The sequence below is a fragment of the Salvelinus alpinus genome, chromosome 15 (assembly GCF_045679555.1).
Source record: "Salvelinus alpinus chromosome 15, SLU_Salpinus.1, whole genome shotgun sequence".
Lineage (NCBI taxonomy): Eukaryota > Metazoa > Chordata > Actinopteri > Salmoniformes > Salmonidae > Salvelinus > Salvelinus alpinus.
The window spans coordinates 5395824-5415269 of NC_092100.1; the positions used below are offsets into that span (position 1 = coordinate 5395824).

The 19446-nt window shown below is 42.9% G+C and overlaps 1 protein-coding gene across 1 annotated transcript in view; it reads right to left on the minus strand.

Annotated features, from left to right (window-relative positions):
* The window catches only part of crocc2 (ciliary rootlet coiled-coil, rootletin family member 2), a 167917-nt gene that overhangs the window by 52378 nt on the left and 96093 nt on the right, over positions 1-19446 (minus strand). Inside the window, exons 17-20 of the mRNA XM_071342349.1 lie at positions 15050-15219; positions 12140-12319; positions 11235-11369; positions 10739-10882 (exon numbers count right to left, since the gene is read on the minus strand). Coding sequence (XP_071198450.1) covers positions 10739-10882; positions 11235-11369; positions 12140-12319; positions 15050-15219 — 629 coding nt within the window. The remainder of the gene's footprint in view (positions 1-10738; positions 10883-11234; positions 11370-12139; positions 12320-15049; positions 15220-19446) is intronic.

Genomic DNA, 19446 nt, shown 5'->3' on the forward strand with positions numbered 1-19446 from the left:
CTCTCTCTCTCTCTCTCTCTCTCTCTCTCTCTCTCTCTCTCTCTCTCTCTCTCTCTCTCTCTCTCTCATTCTGTCTCTGTCTCTGTCTCTCATTCTGTCTCTCATTCTGTCTGTCTCTCTCTGTCTCTCATTCTCTCTCATTCTGTCTATCTCTCTCTGTCTCTCATTCCCTCTGTCTTTCCTTCTCTCTCTCTCTCTCTCTCTCTCTCTCTCTCTCTCTCTCTCTCTCTCTCTCTCTCTCTCTCTCTCTCTCTCTCTCTCTCTCTCTCTCTCTCTCTCTCTCAATTCAATTCAATTCAATTCAATTCAATTCAAGGGGCTTTATTGGCATGGGAAACATGTGTTAACATTGCCAAAGCAAGTGAGGTAGGTAATATACAAAAGTCAAATAAACAATAAAAATGAACAGTAAACATTACACATACAGAAGTTTCAAAACAATAAAGACATTACAAATGTCATATTATATATATGCAGTGTTGTAACAATGTACAAATGGTTAAAGCACACAAGTTAAAATAAATAAACATAAATATGGGTTGTATTTACAGTGGTGTTTGTTCTTCACTGGTTGCCCTTTTCTTGTGGCAACAGGTCACAAATCTTGCTGCTGTGATGGCACACTGTGGAATTTCACCCAGTAGATATGGGAGTTTATCAAAATTGGATTTGTTTTCGAATTCTTTGTGGATCTGTGTAATCTGAGGGAAATATGTCTCTCTAATATGGTCATACATTGGGCAGGAGGTTAGGAAGTGCAGCTCAGTTTCCACCTCATTTTGTGGGCAGTGTGCACATAGCCTGTCTTCTCTTGAGAGCCATGTCTGCCTACGGCGGCCTATCTCAATAGCAAGGCTATGCTCACTGAGTCTGTACATAGTCAAAGCTTTCCTTAAGTTTGGGTCAGTCACAGTGGTCAGGTATTCTGCCACTGTGTACTCTCTGTTTAGGGCCAAATAGCATTCTAGTTTGCTCTGTTTTTTTGTTAATTCTTTCCAATGTGTCAAGTAATTATCTTTTTGTTTTCTCATGATTTGGTTGGGTCTAATTGTGCTGTTGTCCTGGGGCTCTGTGGGGTGTGTTTGTGTTTGTGAACAGAGCCCTAGGACCAGCTTGCTTAGGGGACTCTTCTCCAGGTTCATCTCTCTGTAGGTGATGGCTTTGTTATGGAAGGTTTGGGAATCGCTTCCTTTTAGGTGGTTGTAGAATTTAACGGCTCTTTTCTGGATTTTGATAATTAGTGGGTATCGGCCTAATTCTGCTCTGCATGCATTATTTGGTGTTCTACGTTGTACACGGAGGATATTTTTGCAGAATTCTGCATGCAGAGTCTCAATTTGGTGTTTGTCCCATTTTGTGAAATCTTGGTTGGTGAGCGGACCCCAGACCTCACAACCATAAAGGGCAATGGGCTCTATGACTGATTCAAGTATTTTTAGCCAGATCCTAATTGGTATGTTGAAATTTATGTTCCTTTTGATGGCATAGAAGGCCCTTCTTGCCTTGTCTCTCAGATCGTTCACAGCTTTGTGGAAGTTACCTGTGGTGCTGATGTTTAGGCCGAGGTATGTATAGTTTTTTGTGTGCTCTAGGGCAACGGTGTCTAGATGGAATTTGTGGTCCTGGTGACTGGACCTTTTTTGGAACACCATTATTTTGGTCTTACTGAGATTTACTGTCAGGGCCCAGGTCTGACAGAATCTGTGCAGAAGATCTAGGTGCTGCTGTAGGCCCTCCTTGGTTGGTGACAGAAGCACCAGATCATCAGCAAACAGTAGACATTTGACTTCGGATTCTAGTAGGGTGAGACCGGGTGCTGCAGACTGTTCTAGTGCCCGCGCCAATTCGTTGATATATATGTTGAAGAGGGTGGGGCTTAAGCTGCATCCCTGTCTCACCCCACGACCCTGTGTGAAGAAATGTGTGTGTTTTTTGCCAATTTTAACCGCACACTTGTTGTTTGTGTACATGGATTTTATAATGTCGTATGTTTTACCCCCAACACCACTTTCCATCAATTTGTATAGCAGACCCTCATGCCAAATTGAGTCGAAGGCTTTTTTGAAATCAACAAAGCATGAGAAGACTTTGCCTTTGTTTTGGTTTGTTTGGTTGTCAATTAGGGTGTGTAGGGTGAATACATGGTCTGTTGTACGGTAATTTGGTAAAAAGCCAATTTGACATTTGCTCAGTACATTGTTTTCATTGAGGAAATGTACGAGTCTGCTGTTAATGATAATGCAGAGTATTTTCCCAAGGTTACTGTTGACGCATATTCCACGGTAGTTATTGGGGTCAAATTTGTCTCCACTTTTGTGGATTGGGGTGATCAGTCCTTGGTTCCAAATATTGGGGAAGATGCCAGAGCTAAGGACGATGTTAAAGAGTTTTAGTATAGCCAATTGGAATTTGTTGTCTGTATATTTGATCATTTCATTAAGGATACCATCAACACCACAGGCCTTTTTGGGTTTGAGGGTTTTTATTTTGTCCTGTAACTCATTCAAGGTAATTGGAGAATCCAATGGGTTCTGGTAGTCTTTAATAGTTGATTCTAGGATTTGTATTTGATCATGTATATGTTTTTGTTCTTTATTCTTTGTTATAGAGCCAAAAAGATTGGAGAAGTGGTTTACCCATACATCTCCATTTTGGATAGATAATTCTTCGTGTTGTTGTTTGTTTAGTGTTTTCCAATTTTCCCAGAATTGGTTAGAGTCTATGGAGTCTTCAATTACATTGAGCTGATTTCTGACGCGCTGTTCCTTCTTTTTCCGTAGTGTATTTCTGTATTGTTTTAGTGATTCGCCATAGTGAAGGCGTAGACTCAGGTTTTCCGGGTCTCTATGTTTTTGGTTGGACAGGTTCCTCAATTTATTTCTTAGATTTTTGCATTCTTTATCAAACCATTTGTCATTGTTGTTCATTTTCTTCGGTTTTCTATTTGAGATTTTTAGATTTGATAGGGAAGCTGAGAGGTCAAATATACTGTTAAGATTTTCTACTGCCAAGTTTACACCTTCACTATTGCAGTGGAACATTTTACCCAGGAAGTTGTCTAAAAGGGATTGAATTTGCTGTTGCCTAATTGTTTTTTGGTAGGTTTCCAAACTGCATTCCTTCCATCTATAGCATTTCTTAATGTTACTCAGTTCCTTTGGCTTTGATGCCTCATGATTGAGTATTGCTCTGTTCAAGTAGACTGTGATTTTGCTGTGGTCTCTCTCTGTCTCTCATTCTGTCTCTGTCTCTGTCTCTCATTCTGTCTCTCATTCTGTCTCTGTCTCTGTCTCTCATTCTGTCTCTCATTCTGTCTGTCTCTCTCTGTCTCTCATTCTCTCTCATTCTGTCTATCTCTCTCTGTCTCTCATTCCCTCTCTCTCTCTCTCTCTCTCTCTCTCTCTCTCTCTCTCTCTCTCTCTCTCTCTCTCTCTCTCTCTCTCTCTCTCTCTCTCTCTCTCTCTCTCTCAAATTCAAATTCAAGCTGCTTTATTGGCATGAAAAACATTGTGTCAATATTGCCAAAGCAACAATGTATACAATATACATTGTAATACAATTAAAACAATGACAAATAATAATATAGAATGGCAGTAAATAATAATACAAAATTAAATATAAAAAATAGTAACAATAAAATGGTAACAGTCAATAGTCGAATGTAATGTATGGTGTAATGCACCACTACCACCACCACTATCATTAAACTGCTATCATTACCATTACCACCCATACCATTACTATTTGGAATGATAAACAACAATAATAATACTAATAACAATAACAGTAATAACAATAACAGTCATAATAAGTAAGTTACTGCTTACTATGCAGATGTTATTATTCAGTGTCCCTCAGGCTATGGCAGGCAAATACATATTTGGCTGCAAGAGGAGCCATTGCTCCTTCGCCCATGAGTATTTTTAGTTTTTCCTCTGGGTTTAATAAGTTAAAATTTGGAATAAATGTAGTCATTTCTGTGAATAATGAATCTCTTGGTGAGGAATATTTATCACAGTAAAGGAGAAAGTGCATCTCTGTTTCTACCTCCCCTGTCGTGCAGTGACCACATACACGCTCCTCTTTGGGTAGCCATGTCTTTTTATCTCTCTCTCTCTCTCTCTCTCTCTCTCTCTCTCTCTCTCTCTCTCTCTCTCTCTCTCTCTCCCCCCCCCATTTTGTCCCCGTGTTGTACTTTCTCACTCTGCTCTGTCATTGTCAGACCTGAGCATCCTGAACCTGGATTAGTCAAATAATCAAACAAGGGAAGAGCAGGGAGGTTCAAAATAATCAAACAAGGGAAGAGCAGGGAGGTTCAAAATAATCAAACTAGGGAAAAGCATGGAGGTTCTGCCATGTCTGACAGTGTGGTTATAGCTCTCTCAGAGACAGCCTGCGTACCAAATGACACCCTATTAAGTACACTACTTATGACTCACACCCTGTATAGGCTCTGGTCCAAAATAGTGCGCTATAAACCCAAGGGCCTAGGCTGCCATTTGAGACGCAGGATTTCCTGAACACAGGGACCACCAGCACCATACTCCTTCTATCCCATTCTTCACAGTCTGAATTCACTCCTAGACTCGGGCAGGGTGAAGGAGGGGGACTGAAACTAGAGTTAAAACAGGCTAACAGTTCAAAGTTCCAGGTCTTTTATTTAAACCAGCGCTTCCCACTTAGATAAACAACCTCTTATTTCATCAGAGAGACCTGCTTCATGGTTCCTGTAGTTTGAATATAAACCACAAGTCAGGTCAGGGATATAAAACACTGGAGTGATGGTCACCAAGGTGTTGAGTTTGGGTTAAGAGTGGGAGTGTACTGAATCCTAATTCTATTAAAAACTAAAAAAAACTATGTTTTAAGTGAGAATAGGCATTGGTCTGAGGTCTAATAAGAAGGGGAATTCATGAGCACCACGATGCCTACTCCACCCATGCTCTAGCAAGGTTTTCCAGCACCACGATGCCTACTCCACCCATGCTCTACCAAGGTTTTACAGCACCACAATGCCTCCTCCACCCATGCTCTACCAAGGTTAAAGGCACCATGAGGCCTACTCCACCCATGCTCTACAAAGGTTTTACAGCACCACAACGCCTACTATCAACAGCAGTGATGCTATCAAGAGCAGTGATGCTATCAACAGCAGTGATACTATCAAGAGCAGTGATACTATCAACAGCAGTGATGCTATCAACAGCAGTGATGCTATCAACAGCAGTGATGCTATCAACAGCGGTGATGCTATCAACAGCAGTGATACTATCAACAGCGGTGATGATATCAACAGCAGTGATGCTATCAACAGCAGTGATGCTATCAACAGCAGTGTGACTATCAACAGCAGTGAGACTATCAACAGCAGTGAGACTATCAACAGCAGTGATACTATCAACAGCAGTGTGACTATCAACAGCAGTGGTGCTATCAACAGCAGTGATGCTATCAACAGCAGTGATGCTATACACAGCGGTGATGCTATCAACAGCGGTGATACTATCAACAGCAGTGATGCTATCAACAGCAGTGATACTATCAACAGCAGAGATGCTATCAACAGCAGTGATGCTATCAACAGCAGTGATGCTATCAACAGCGGTGATGCTATCAACAGCGGTGATACTATCAACAGCGGTGATGCTATCAACAGCGGTGAGACTATCAACAGCGGTGAGACTATCAACAGCAGTGATGCTATCAACAGCAGTGATGCTATCAACAGCAGTGATGCTATCAACAGCAGTGATACTATCAACAGCAGAGATGCTATCAACAGCAGTGATGCTATCAACAGCAGTGATGCTATCAACAGCAGAGATGCTATCAACAGCAGTGATGCTATCAACAGCAGTGATACTATCAACAGCAGTGATACTATCAACAGCAGTGATACTATCAACAGCAGAGATGCTATCAACAGCAGTGATGCTATCAACAGCAGTGATACTATCAACAGCAGTGATGCTATCAACAGCAGAGATGCTATCAACAGCAGTGATACTATCAACAGCAGAGATGCTATCAACAGCAGTGATACTATCAACAGCAGAGATGCTATCAACAGCAGTGATGCTATCAACAGCGGTGATGCTATCAACAGCGGTGATACTATCAACAGCGGTGATGCTATCAACAGCAGTGAGACTATCAACAGCAGTGATGCTATCAATAGCAGTGATGCTATCAACAGCAGTGATACTATCAACAGCAGTGATGCTATCAACAGCGGTGATGCTATCAACAGCGGTGATGCTATCAACAGCAGTGATGCTATCAACAGCAGTGATGCTATCAACAGCAGTGATACTATCAACAGCAGTGATGCTATCAACAGCGGTGATGCTATCAACAGCTGTGAGACTATCAACAGCGGTGAGACTATCAATAGCAGTGATGCTATCAACAGCAGTGATGCTATCAACAGCAGTGATGCTATCAACAGCAGTGATACTATCAACAGCAGTGATGCTATCAACAGCGGTGATGCTATCAACAGCGGTGAGACTATCAACAGCAGTGATACTATCAAGAGCAGTGATGCTATCAACAGCAGAGATGCTATCAACAGCAGTGATGCTATCAACAGCAGTGATGCTATCAACAGCAGTGATGCTATCAACAGCAGTGATGCTATCAACAGCAGTGATACTATCAACAGCAGTGATGCTATCAACAGCAGTGATGCTATCAACAGCGGTGATACTATCAACAGCAGTGATGCTATCAACAGCAGAGATGCTATCAACAGCAGTGATACTATCAACAGCAATGAGACTATCAACAGCAGTGATGCTATCAACAGCAGTAATACTATCAACAGCAGTGATACTATCAACAGCAGTGAGACTATCAACAGCAGTGATACTATCAACAGCAGTGATGCTATCAACAGCAGTGATGCTATCAAGAGCAGTGTGCGGGTTCCCTCTTTTTCTCTCAGGTTGCTTAAGATTAAAACCTTCTCAACCAGCCCACTGTAGAGTATGGGGTGGAATAGACACTGTGGCACTCTTGTGAATCTTTAAGTTAATTCTCACTTAAAACTACATTTTTTTTGTTTTTTGATTTCCATGTTTTTTTTACACTGGAAGGTGATTATGCAACATTATTATACAACAATATAATACAGCATAACACAGCAATAAAAGTTAAGTAAAAATACACAATAATGACAAATTGCAACAGAGGTAATGTAGTAATTTGTATATATTTAATATTAACAGCTGATTTTCAAGAGGGAAGTGAAAAATCAGAAACCCATTTAAGCCAATATGGAATAAACTGGAAAACACTTCCCTGATCTCTCTTAAAACCTCTTTGGGATAGGGGGCTAGTATTTTGACGTCTGGATGAAAAGCGTGCCCAAAGTAAACTGTCTGCTACTCAGGCCTAGAAGCTAGGATATGCATATAGTTGGTAGATTTGGATAGAAAACACTCTAAAGTTTCTAAAACTGTTACAATAATGTCTGTGAGTATGGCAGGCAGAAACCCAAGGACAAACCATCCAGAAAAGAAAAATAATTCAGCCTACCACTGTTTCCAATGGCTGTCATGTTTAATATGAAGTGAAAACCTCCCAGAATGCAATTCCTAGGGCTTCCACTAGATGTCAACAGTCTTTAGAAAGAGTTTCAGGCTTGTTTTTGGAAAAATGTTTAGTTTTTAGTTTTTCTAAGTGGCTCCGATTTTGGCTGTAGTGTTTTCATGCGCGTGGACGAGAGCGCGTTCTTTGTTGTTTATCTCCTGTAAAGACAATAACGATTCTCCGTCTTAAATTTGATCATTTATTTACGTATTAAGGTACCTGAGGTTCGATTGTAAACGTTGTTTGACTCTCCCTCACCCCTCACACAACCCCACTTCTCACCCCACCTTCACCCTCCCTCACCCCTCACCCCTCACACAACCCCGCTTCTCACCCCACCCTCACCCCCTATCTAGTCACAGTACTATCATCTATCTAGTCACAGTACTATCATCTATCTAGTCACAGTACTATCATCTATCTAGTCACAGTACTATCATCTATCTAGTCACAGTACTATCCATCTATCTAGTCACAGTACTATCCATCTATCTAGACACAGGACTATCATCTATCTAGTCACAGTGATATCATCTATCTAGTCACAGTGCTATCATCTATCTGGTCACAGTACTATCATCTATCTAGTCACAGGACTATCAGCTATCTAGTCACAGTACTATCCATCTATCTAGTCACAGTACTATCCATCTATCTAGTCACAGGACTATCATCTATCTAGACACAGTACTATCCATCTATCTAGTCACAGTACTATCATCTATCTAGTCACAGTACTATCCATCTATCTAGTCACAGTACTATCCATCTATCTAGTCACAGGACTATCATCTATCTAGACACAGTACTATCCATCTATCTAGTCACAGGACTATCATCTATCTAGACACAGTACTATCCATCTATCTAGTCACAGTACTATCATCTATCTAGACACAGTACTATCCATCTATCTAGACACAGTACTGTCCATCTATCTAGTCACAGTACTATCATCTATCTAGACACAGTACTATCCATCTATCTAGTCACAGTACTATCCATCTATCTAGTCACAGGACTATCATCTATCTAGACACAGTACTATCCCTCTATCTAGTCACAGGACTATCATCTATCTAGACACAGTACTATCCATCTATCTAGTCACAGTACTATCATCTATCTAGTCACAGTACTATCCCTCTATCTAGTCACAGGACTATCATCTATCTAGACACAGTACTGTCCATCTATCTAGTCACAGTAGTATCATCTATCTAGTCACAGGACTATCATCTATCTAGTCACAGTACTATCATCTATCTAGACACAGTACTATCATCTATCTAGTCACAGTACTATCCATCTATCTAGACACAGTACTATCATCTATCTAGTCACAGTACTATCCATCTATCTAGTCACAGTACTATCCATCTATCTAGTCACAGGACTATCATCTATCTAGACACAGTACTATCCCTCTATCTAGTCACAGGACTATCATCTATCTAGACACAGTACTATCATCTATCTAGTCACAGTACTATCATCTATCTAGACACAGTACTATCATCTATCTAGTCACAGTACTATCCATCTATCTAGACACAGTACTATCATCTATGTAGTCACAGTACTATCATCTATCTAGTCACAGTACTATCATATAGGAGATGGTGAGGAAAAGAGAATAGTGTGAGGCAGGGAGGAGAGGGTGAGGGATGGAGGAGACGGAAGGAGAGGGAAGGAGAGGGTGAGGCAGGGAGGAGAGGGTGAGGCAGGGAGGAGACGGAAGGAGAGGGTGAGGCAGGGAGGAGAGGGTGAGGCAGGGAGGAGACGGAAGGAGAGGGTGAGGCAGGGAGGAGAGGGTGAGGCAGGGAGGAGACGGAAGGAGAGGGTGAGGCAGGGAGGAGACGGGAGGAGAGGGTGAGGCAGGGAGGAGAGGGAAGGAGAGGGTGAGGCAGGGAGGAGAGGGTGAGGCAGGGAGGAGACGGAAGGAGAGGGTGAGGCAGGGAGGAGACGGGAGGAGAGGGTGAGGCAGGGAGGAGAGGGTGAGGCAGGGAGGAGAGGGGAGGAGAGGGTGAAGGAGGGAGTTTCTTCTTTTCATATGGTTGAATAATAATATAACTAGAAGAACTAGAAGAAGAATACTTTATTGTCCATTCAGTCGCAGGGAAACATAAATGTGTGTTCTGCTTCATCCCTTCTGGAGAACAAACACACACAGAGGTTGGAGAGAGACAAGCAGTGGTAGCAGTAGTAGTAAAGATGGAGTGTCCCCTCACCTCGGTGCAGTAGTAGTAAAGATGGAGTGTCCCCTCACCTCGGTGCAGTAGTAGTAAAGATGGAGTGTCCCCTCACCTCGGTGCAGCAGTAGTAAAGATGGAGTGTCCCCTCACCTCGGTGCAGCAGTAGTAAAGATGGAGTGTCCCCTCACCTCGGTGCAGCAGTAGTAAAGATGGAGTGTCCCCTCACCTCGGTGCAGCAGTAGTAAAGATGGAGTGTCCCCTCACCTCGGTGCAGCAGTAGTAAAGATGGAGTGTCCCCTCACCTCGGTGCAGCAGTAGTAAAGATGGAGTGTCCCCTCACCTCGGTGCAGTAGTAGTAAAGATGGAGTGTCCCCTCACCTCGGTGCAGCAGTAGTAAAGATGGAGTGTCCCCTCACCTCGGTGCAGCAGTAGTAAAGATGGAGTGTCCCCTCACCTCGGTGCAGTAGTAGTAAAGATGGAGTGTCCCCTCACCTCGGTGCAGCAGTAGTAAAGATGGAGTGTCCCCTCACCTCGGTGCAGTAGTAGTAAAGATGGAGTGTCCCCTCACCTCGGTGCAGTAGTAGTAAAGATGGAGTGTCCCCTCACCTCGGTGCAGCAGTAGTAAAGATGGAGTGTCCCCTCACCTCGGTGCAGCAGTAGTAAAGATGGAGTGTCCCCTCACCTCGGTGCAGTAGTAGTAAAGATGGAGTGTCCCCTCACCTCGGTGCAGCAGTAGTAAAGATGGAGTGTCCCCTCACCTCGGTGCAGCAGTAGTAAAGATGGAGTGTCCCCTCACCTCGGTGCAGTAGTAGTAAAGATGGAGTGTCCCCTCACCTCGGTGCAGCAGTAGTAAAGATGGAGTGTCCCCTCACCTCGGTGCAGTAGTAGTAAAGATGGAGTGTCCCCTCACCTCGGTGCATGATTGATTAATTGATTGAACGGTCACTCACCTCATGTCGTGCTGTTTCTCTCTGCTGGTTGAGCTCTCTGACCTGCTCGGTCAGACTCTTCTCTGATGACTCATGGGAACTCAGAGACTCCTCGAAGCGAGAACGCAGGGACTGCAGCTCACACTGAAGACCTGCTATAGTGTCCTAAAGAGATAGACGGAGAGAAGGGAGGAGGGGGTTGAGAAATGAAGAGATCAAGGGGTCAAGAGATCGATTGAAATATTTGTTTAAAAGATAGAGAGGAAAGAGCTTTTAGTTATGTGACAGTCTTAACAATGTTTTCTCCCTTATCTGCCTTTATAGTCCCAAACCAGTCATCACGGTTACCGGGCTGAGGTCAATTTTAATTGTAATATTTTAATATTAATAAAATATATCGACATTCTAATTCAATAAACTAAAAAAGGATAAGATATTTATTACAAAAGTTGTTTCATTTTTCAAATTTTGAATTAAAATCACTTCCAATTGACCCCAACCAACATGGTTTCCCTACCTTGTCCTGTTGGTGAAGGCTCAGAGCATCTCTCCTGCCTCTCTCCATCTCCAGCCCTGCGGTCTCCAGATCCTGCTGTAGGCCTGTCAGTCTCTCTGTCAGGGCTGCCTTCTCCCCCTCCTTCTGGGACAGGGCCTGGGCCATGGACATAGAGTTACATTTACATTATTTAGCAGTGGTGTGAAGTACTTAAGTAAAAATACTTTAAAGTACTACTTAAGTAGTTTTGACTATTTATATTTTTGACCACTTTTACTTCACTACATTCCTAAAGTAAATAATTTACTTTTTACTCCCAAAATTTTCCCTGACACCCCAAAATACTCGTTACATTTTCAATGCTTAGCAGGACAGGAACATGGTCCAATTTACACACTTATCAAGAGAACATCCCTGGTCATCCCTACTGCCTCTGATCTGGAGGACTCACTAAACAGAGAACATCCCTGGTCATCTCTACTGCCTTTGATCTGGAGGACTCACTAAACAGAGAACATCCCTGGTCATCCCTACTGCCTCTGATCTGGAGGACTCACTAAACACACATGCTTAATTTGTAAATGAGGTCTGAGTGTTGGAGCGTGCCCCTGGCTATCCGTCTGGTTTGCTTAATATAAGGAATTGGAAATTATTTATATTTTTTACTTTTGATACTTAAGTATATTTAAAACTAAACACTTTTATACTTTTACAAAACACCCTAGCAACACCAGGGCTACATGATGGGAATAGCTCTCCCTGTTCCCCATGTTTCCCCTGTCCTCAGGACATGTACAGACGTCCAATTTCTAAATCAATCTGGAGCGATCTGCCTTGCACGCACGCACGCACGCACACACACACACACACACACACACACACACACACACACACACACACACACACACACACACACACACACACACCTGTTGTTTTGTGCTCTCGGCCTGCAGGAGGCTATTGTTGCAGACTTGTTGTAGCCGGTCCATCTCTTCCTGCAGCTGCTGCAGCTCAGCCTGGCTCTGTAAACGCTGCTGCTCACAGTGGGACCGTAGCTGGGCCTCTGCACGCTCCCTCTGCAGGGTTAGGTCCACACACTGCTGTTCCTGTACATCACACACACACACACACACACACACACACACACACACACACACACACACACACACACACACACACACACACACACACACACACACACACACACACACACACACACACACACACACACACACACACACATACATACACACACACATACACACATAAATAGAGCTCTAGATTATACAACGACAAAAAAAGGACAACAGTTACAGAGTGACTGTCAGCTATGTACAGAATGATCAGTCAGGTATGTACTGTACTGTAGAGATCAGTCAGGTATGTACTGTACTATAGAGATCAGTCAGGTATGTACTGTACTGTAGAGATCAGTCAGGTATGTACTGTACTGTAGAGATCAGTCAGTTATGTACTGTATATAGAGATCAGTCAGGTATGTACTGTACTGTATAGATCAGCCAGGTATGTACTGTACTGTAGAGATCAGTCAGTTATGTACTGTATATAGAGATCAGTCAGGTATGTACTGTACTATAGAGATCAGTCAGGTATGTACTGTACTGTAGAGATCAGTCAGGTAAATACTGTACTGTAGAGATCAGTCAGGTATGTACTGTACTATAGAGATCAGTCAGGTATGTACTGTACTATAGAGATCAGTCAGGTATGTACTGTACTATAGAGATCAGTCAGGTATGTACTGTACTGTAGAGATCAGTCAGGTATGTACTGTACTATAGAGATCAGTCAGGTATGTACTGTACTATAGAGATCAGTCAGGTATGTACTGTACTATAGAGATCAGTCAGGTATGTACTGTACTGTAGAGATCAGTCAGGTATGTACTGTACTGTAGAGATCAGTCAGTTATGTACTGTACTGTATAGATCAGCCAGGTACGTACTGTACTATAGAGATCAGTCAGATATGTACTGTACTGTATAGATCAGCCAGGTATGTACTGTACTATAGAGATCAGTCAGATATGTACTGTACTGTAGAGATCAGCCAGGTATGTACTGTACTATAGAGATCAGTCAGGTATGTACTGTACTGTAGAGATCAGTCAGTTATGTACTGTATATAGAGATCAGTCAGGTATGTACTGTACTATAGAGATCAGTCAGGTATGTACTGTACTGTAGAGATCAGTCAGGTATGTACTGTACTATAGAGATCAGTCAGGTATGCACTGTACTGTAGAGACCAGTCAGGTAAATACTGTACTGTAGAGATCAGTCAGGTATGTACTGTACTATAGAGATCAGTCAGGTATGTACTGTACTGTAGAGATCAGTCAGGTATGTACTGTACTGTAGAGATCAGTCAGGTATGTACTGTACTTTAGAGATCAGTCAGGTATGTACTGTACTGTAGAGATCAGTCAGGTATGTACTGTACTGTAGAGATCAGTCAGGTATGTACTGTATATAGAGATCAGTCAGTTATGTACTGTATATAGAGATCAGTCAGGTATGTACTGTACTGTAGAGATCAGTCAGGTATGTACTGTACTATAGAGATCAGTCAGTTATGTACTGTATATAGAGATCAGTCAGGTATGTACTGTACTGTAGAGATCAGTCAGTTATGTACTGTACTATAGAGATCAGTCAGTTATGTACTGTACTGTAGAGATCAGTCAGTTATGTACTGTACTATAGAGATCAGTCAGTTATGTACTGTACTGTAGAGATCAGTCAGTTATGTACTGTACTGTACTATAGAGATCAGTCAGGTATGTACTGTACTATAGAGATCAGTCAGTTATGTACTGTACAGTAGAGATCAGTCAGGTATGTACTGTACTATAGAGATCAGTCAGGTATGTACTGTATATAGAGATCAGTCAGGTATGTACTGTACTGTATAGATCAGTCAGGTATGTACTGTACTGTAGAGATCAGTCAGGTATGTACTGTACTATAGAGATCAGTCAGGTATGTACTGTACTGTAGAGATCAGTCAGTTATGTACTGTACTATAGAGATCAGTCAGGTATGTACTGTACTGTAGAGATCAGTCAGTTATGTACTGTACTATAGAGATCAGTCAGTTATGTACTGTACTGTAGAGATCAGTCAGTTATGTACTGTATATAGAGATCAGTCAGGTATGTACTGTACTGTAGAGATCAGTCAGGTATGTACTGTACTATAGAGATCAGTCAGGTATGTACTGTACTGTAGAGATCAGTCAGGTATGTACTGTACTGTAGAGATCAGTCAGGTATGTACTGTATATAGAGATCAGTCAGTTATGTACTGTATATAGAGATCAGTCAGGTATGTACTGTACTGTAGAGATCAGTCAGGTATGTACTGTACTATAGAGATCAGTCAGTTATGTACTGTATATAGAGATCAGTCAGGTATGTACTGTACTATAGAGATCAGTCAGTTATGTACTGTACTGTAGAGATCAGTCAGTTATGTACTGTACTATAGAGATCAGTCAGTTATGTACTGTACTGTAGAGATCAGTCAGGTATGTTGGGGCTGCTGGTAGCCTAGTGGTTAAGGTGTTGGGCCAGTAACCGAAAGATTGCTGGATCAAATCCCCGATGTGACAAGTTAAAAATGTATCATTCTGCCCTTGAACAAGGCAATTAACCCACTGTTCTCCTGTAGGTGGTCATTGTAAATAAGAATTTGTTCTTAACTGATTTGCCTAATTTAAATACAGGTTAAATAAAACATTTAAATGTATTGTAAGAGGAGTTTGAATCCATAACAGTACTGTTTCTCTCTAACAGTAGTCCAGCTGAACCTTACTTTCTCAATGTGTTCCTGCTCCAATCGTTCTCTGTGACTGTGTTCTTCGGTGCTGAGGGCTATCTGGTGGTTCCTCCCTGTCTGAGCCAGCTTGGTTTCCAGTACCTCTCTCTCCTGCCCCGCCCGGGACACCTGCAGGTCGACCTCCGCCTTTAAACGGGCCACCTCGCCTGGACAGACGCAAAGGTTCACATGAATCTGTCACTTTACCCTGATGTTTATTCATAATGGAACAATTAGCAATACGGTCCTTTGAGCCGGCAACTCAATGCATTCATGATTACCGCCATCTTTAAAATAACTAAATCATGAATTAGCAGAACGGTTTCTCTCCTCCTCATCAGTGTCTATCAGAGCGGTGGCATGGTGTCCTCAGGTGTTATGTGTACCAAGTGGGTGTGACACCTACTCCCTTTGCCTGCTGCACTGCTGCACTGCTGCTTGGATTCCACCTGGCGATCTGTTCACCGTCTGCCCTGGCCTCTCTCCCTTTGTCTGGTACAGGTAGCCCCGCCATACTCTCCCCTTGTCTGGTACAGGTAGCCCCGCCATACTCCCCCCTCTCTCCCCTTGTCTGGTACAGATAGCCCCGCCATACTCCCCCCTCTCTCCCCTTGTCTGGTACAGGTAGCCCCGCCATACTCTCCCCTTGTCTGGTACAGGTAGCCCCGCCATACTCCCCCCTCTCTCCTCTTGTCTGGTACAGGTAGCCCTGCCATACTCCCCCCTCTCTCCCCTTGTCTGGTACAGGTAGCCCCGCCATACTCCCCCCTCTCTCCCCTTGTCTGGTACAGGTAGCCCCGCCATACTCCGCCCTCTCTCCCCTTGTCTGGTACAGGTAGCCCCGCCATACTCCCCCCTCTCTCCCGGGCTTCCGCTCGCCTCCATCACACACTGAGCGAGTGACTCTTCGAACTTACGATGGCTAGCCCTAAGTCGTTATTTTTTTTTATTGTACTTTATGCTATTTGCCTCATGACTCCTGCATCCTTTGTTGACTATGAACTTGCTCTTCTACCCAACCGTGGGACAGACGATGTTTGTTCCCACACTCATGACTCTGACTCTCTATTGGTTACACGGACTCTTGGCCTCCCATCCTATTCTAACCACCTCTCGCGGGCTTTGTATTCATAAAAAAAATAGTTTCAGAGTTCTCCCGGTCATGTGATTAGTGATTCATTTAAGTTTGTCCCTCAATTGCAGAGCACTGCAGAGCTCTCCCTGTCCTCTGCCGTGCCCTGATTATATTACTGCTGATGGTAACAAGAAATGTGCATGTACACCCTGGCCCATCTACTGTTGCTAGCCCCGAATTCTGACTTGTGTTCTGATATCTGCTTCACTGATTTCTGCTCTCGTAAAAGCCTGGGTTTTCTGCACGTTAACACTAGAAGCTTATTACCTAAAATAGATCAATTGAAAGTGTGGGTTCACAGCTCCAATCCAGATGTATTGGTCATTACTGAGTCGTTGTTAAGAAAGAGTGTTTTGAATGCTGATGTTAACCTTTCTGGTTATAATCTTTTTCAGCAAGACAGATCTTCCAAAGGTGGGGGAGTGGCAATCTTTACCAAGGATCACCTTCAGTGCTCGGTTGTCTCCACCAAGTCTGTCCCCAAACAATTTGATTTGCTGGTTTTAAGCATTAAACTTCCAAATAGCTCTTTGTTGACTGTTGCTGGATGCTATCGTCCTCCATCAGCACCAGCCTGTACCCTACCTGCCCTAAACTCTCTCCTGGCCTCTTACACTAAGTCTGAATATGTCCTGCTAGGTGACCTAAACAGGGACATGCTTAAACCACCTGACCAAGTCATATAGCAATGAGACTCCCTAAAACTTTCTCAGATTATTACCAATCCCCCAAGGTATGACTCCAAACACCCAGAAAAGGCTACTCTCCTCGATGTTATCCTCAGAAATATTCCTGATAGGTATCAGTCTGGTGTTTTCTGTAATGACCTTAGTGATCACTGTTTTACAGCCTGTGTTCATAATGGCTGTTCGGTGAAACGACCTGTCCTGATTTGTCATAAACAACTTTAATGAGTAAGCCTTCCTTCATGATCTGGCCTCTGTAAATTGGCATAGAATCAGCCTGATCCCCTGTCGAAGACGCTCGGACCTTATTTTTTGATATTTTCAGTGGTTTTGTTAACAAACAACCCCTCGTAAAGAAATGTTGAATTAAAAGCAGCTTCAGCCCCTGGTTCAACCGTGATCTGGCAGAGTTACTCCACCTCAAGAATTCCATTTGGCGAAAGGCTCGGCACACGCATACTCAGGCTGACTGGCTCTCGTTCAGGCAAACGAGGTTTAAGTGCACTCAGGCTATTCAGGCTGTTACTTTAACAGAATGTGACTGGCAGAACGGGTGTTGTATGTGGAGGATGAGGGCTGCAGTAGGTATCTCAGATAGGGGGAGTGAGGCCTAAGAGGGTTTTATAAATAAGCATCCTCCAGTGGGTCTTGCGACGAGTATATAGCGATGACCAGTTTACAGAGGAGTACAGAGTGTAGCCATGTGTCCTATAAGGAGCATTGGTTGCAAATCTGATGGCCGAATGGTAAAGAACATCTAGCCGCTCGAGAGCACCCTTACCTGCCAATCTATAAATTACGTCTCAGTAATCTAGGATGGGTAGGATGGTCATCTGAATCAGGGTTAGTTTGGCAGCTGGGGTGAAAGAGGAGCGATTACGATAGAGGAAACCAAGACTAGATTTTAACTTTAGCCTGCAGCTTTGATATTTGCTGAGAGAAGGACAGTGTACCGTCGAGCCATACTCCCAAGTACTTGTATGAGGTAGGGATGCACGATATATCGGTGAGCATATCGGAAATCGGACGATATTAGCAAAAAAAATGCCAACATTGGCATCGGCCTGATGTCTAGTTTAACGGCGATGTGCAAAACCGAAGTCAAAGCTGAAGTCAAAGTAGATGAAATAATGACGGCACGAAAAATACAGCGCTACACAGAACTAAAGCAGAAAAATACAGCGCTACACAGAACTAAAGCAGAAAAATACAGCGTTACACAGAACTAAAGCAGAAAAATACAGCGCTACACAGAACTAAAGCAGAAAAATACAGCACTACACAGAACTAAAGCAGAAAAATACAGCGCTACACAGAACTAAAGCAGAAAAATACAGCGTTACACAGACCTAAAGCTGAAAAATACAGCGCTACACAGAACTAAAGCTGAAAAATACAGCACTACACAGAACTAAAGCAGAAAAATACAGCGCTACACAGAACTAAAGCTGAAAAATACAGCGCTACACAGAACTAAAGCTGAAAAATACAGCGCTACACAGAACTAAAGCAGAAAAATACAGCACTACACAGAACTAAAGCAGAAAAATACAGCGTTACACAGAACTAAAGCAGAAAAATACAGCGCTACACAGAACTAAAGCAGAAAAATACAGCGTTACACAGACCTAAAGCTGAAAAATACAGCGCTACACAGAACTAAAGCTGAAAAATACAGCACTACACAGAACTAAAGCAGAAAAATACAGCGCTACACAGAACTAAAGCAGAAAAATACAGCGCTACACAGAACTAAAGCAGAAAAATACAGCGCTACACAGAACTAAAGCAGAAAAATACAGCGCTACACAGAACTAAAGCAGAAAAATACAGCGCTACACAGAACTAAAGCTGAAAAATACAGCGTTACACAGAACTAAAGCAGAAAAATACAGCGCTACACAGATCTAAAGCAGAAAAATACAGCGTTACACAGAACTAAAGCTGAAAAATACAGCGTTACACAGAACTAAAGCAGAAAAATACAGCGTTACACAGAACTAAAGCAGAAAAATACAGCGCTACACAGAACTAAAGCAGAAAAATACAGCGCTACACAGAACTAAAGCACATTTCCAACAACTAAACAAGTTCAAGTCCAGCAGTCATTTGAAAGAGTAAGAACATTTCAGCGAGAACAACTCAAAAGGCAAAATCCACTAAAAAGCCAAGATAATGTAATTCATTGCCCTTGACAATCAACCGTCCTCAGTCGTGGATGATGTTGGTTTCCACTGACTGGTCGAGCCCCGGTACACACTATCTTTTCAGATGTTGCCCTACCGGAGTTACACAGTATTGTTCAAACGTACATCTATTAGCTACTTGCTATGGGCGTCACTGTTAGTAGCTTCATGACTGACATTCATGACTGACAGTTCGGTACCAGTTCTGGTACCGAACTGGTACCAGAGAGAATCCTACCAGCCGTACAAAAGTACTCGAGGCTGTGAACAAGCGATTGGATGGCATTCTCTCTGAGCCTCTTTATTGTGTCGCCACCATGCTCGATGTACAAGGACCGCTACTTCGATGCAGACAAGAAACAGGGTTTACGTGAAATGTTACATACA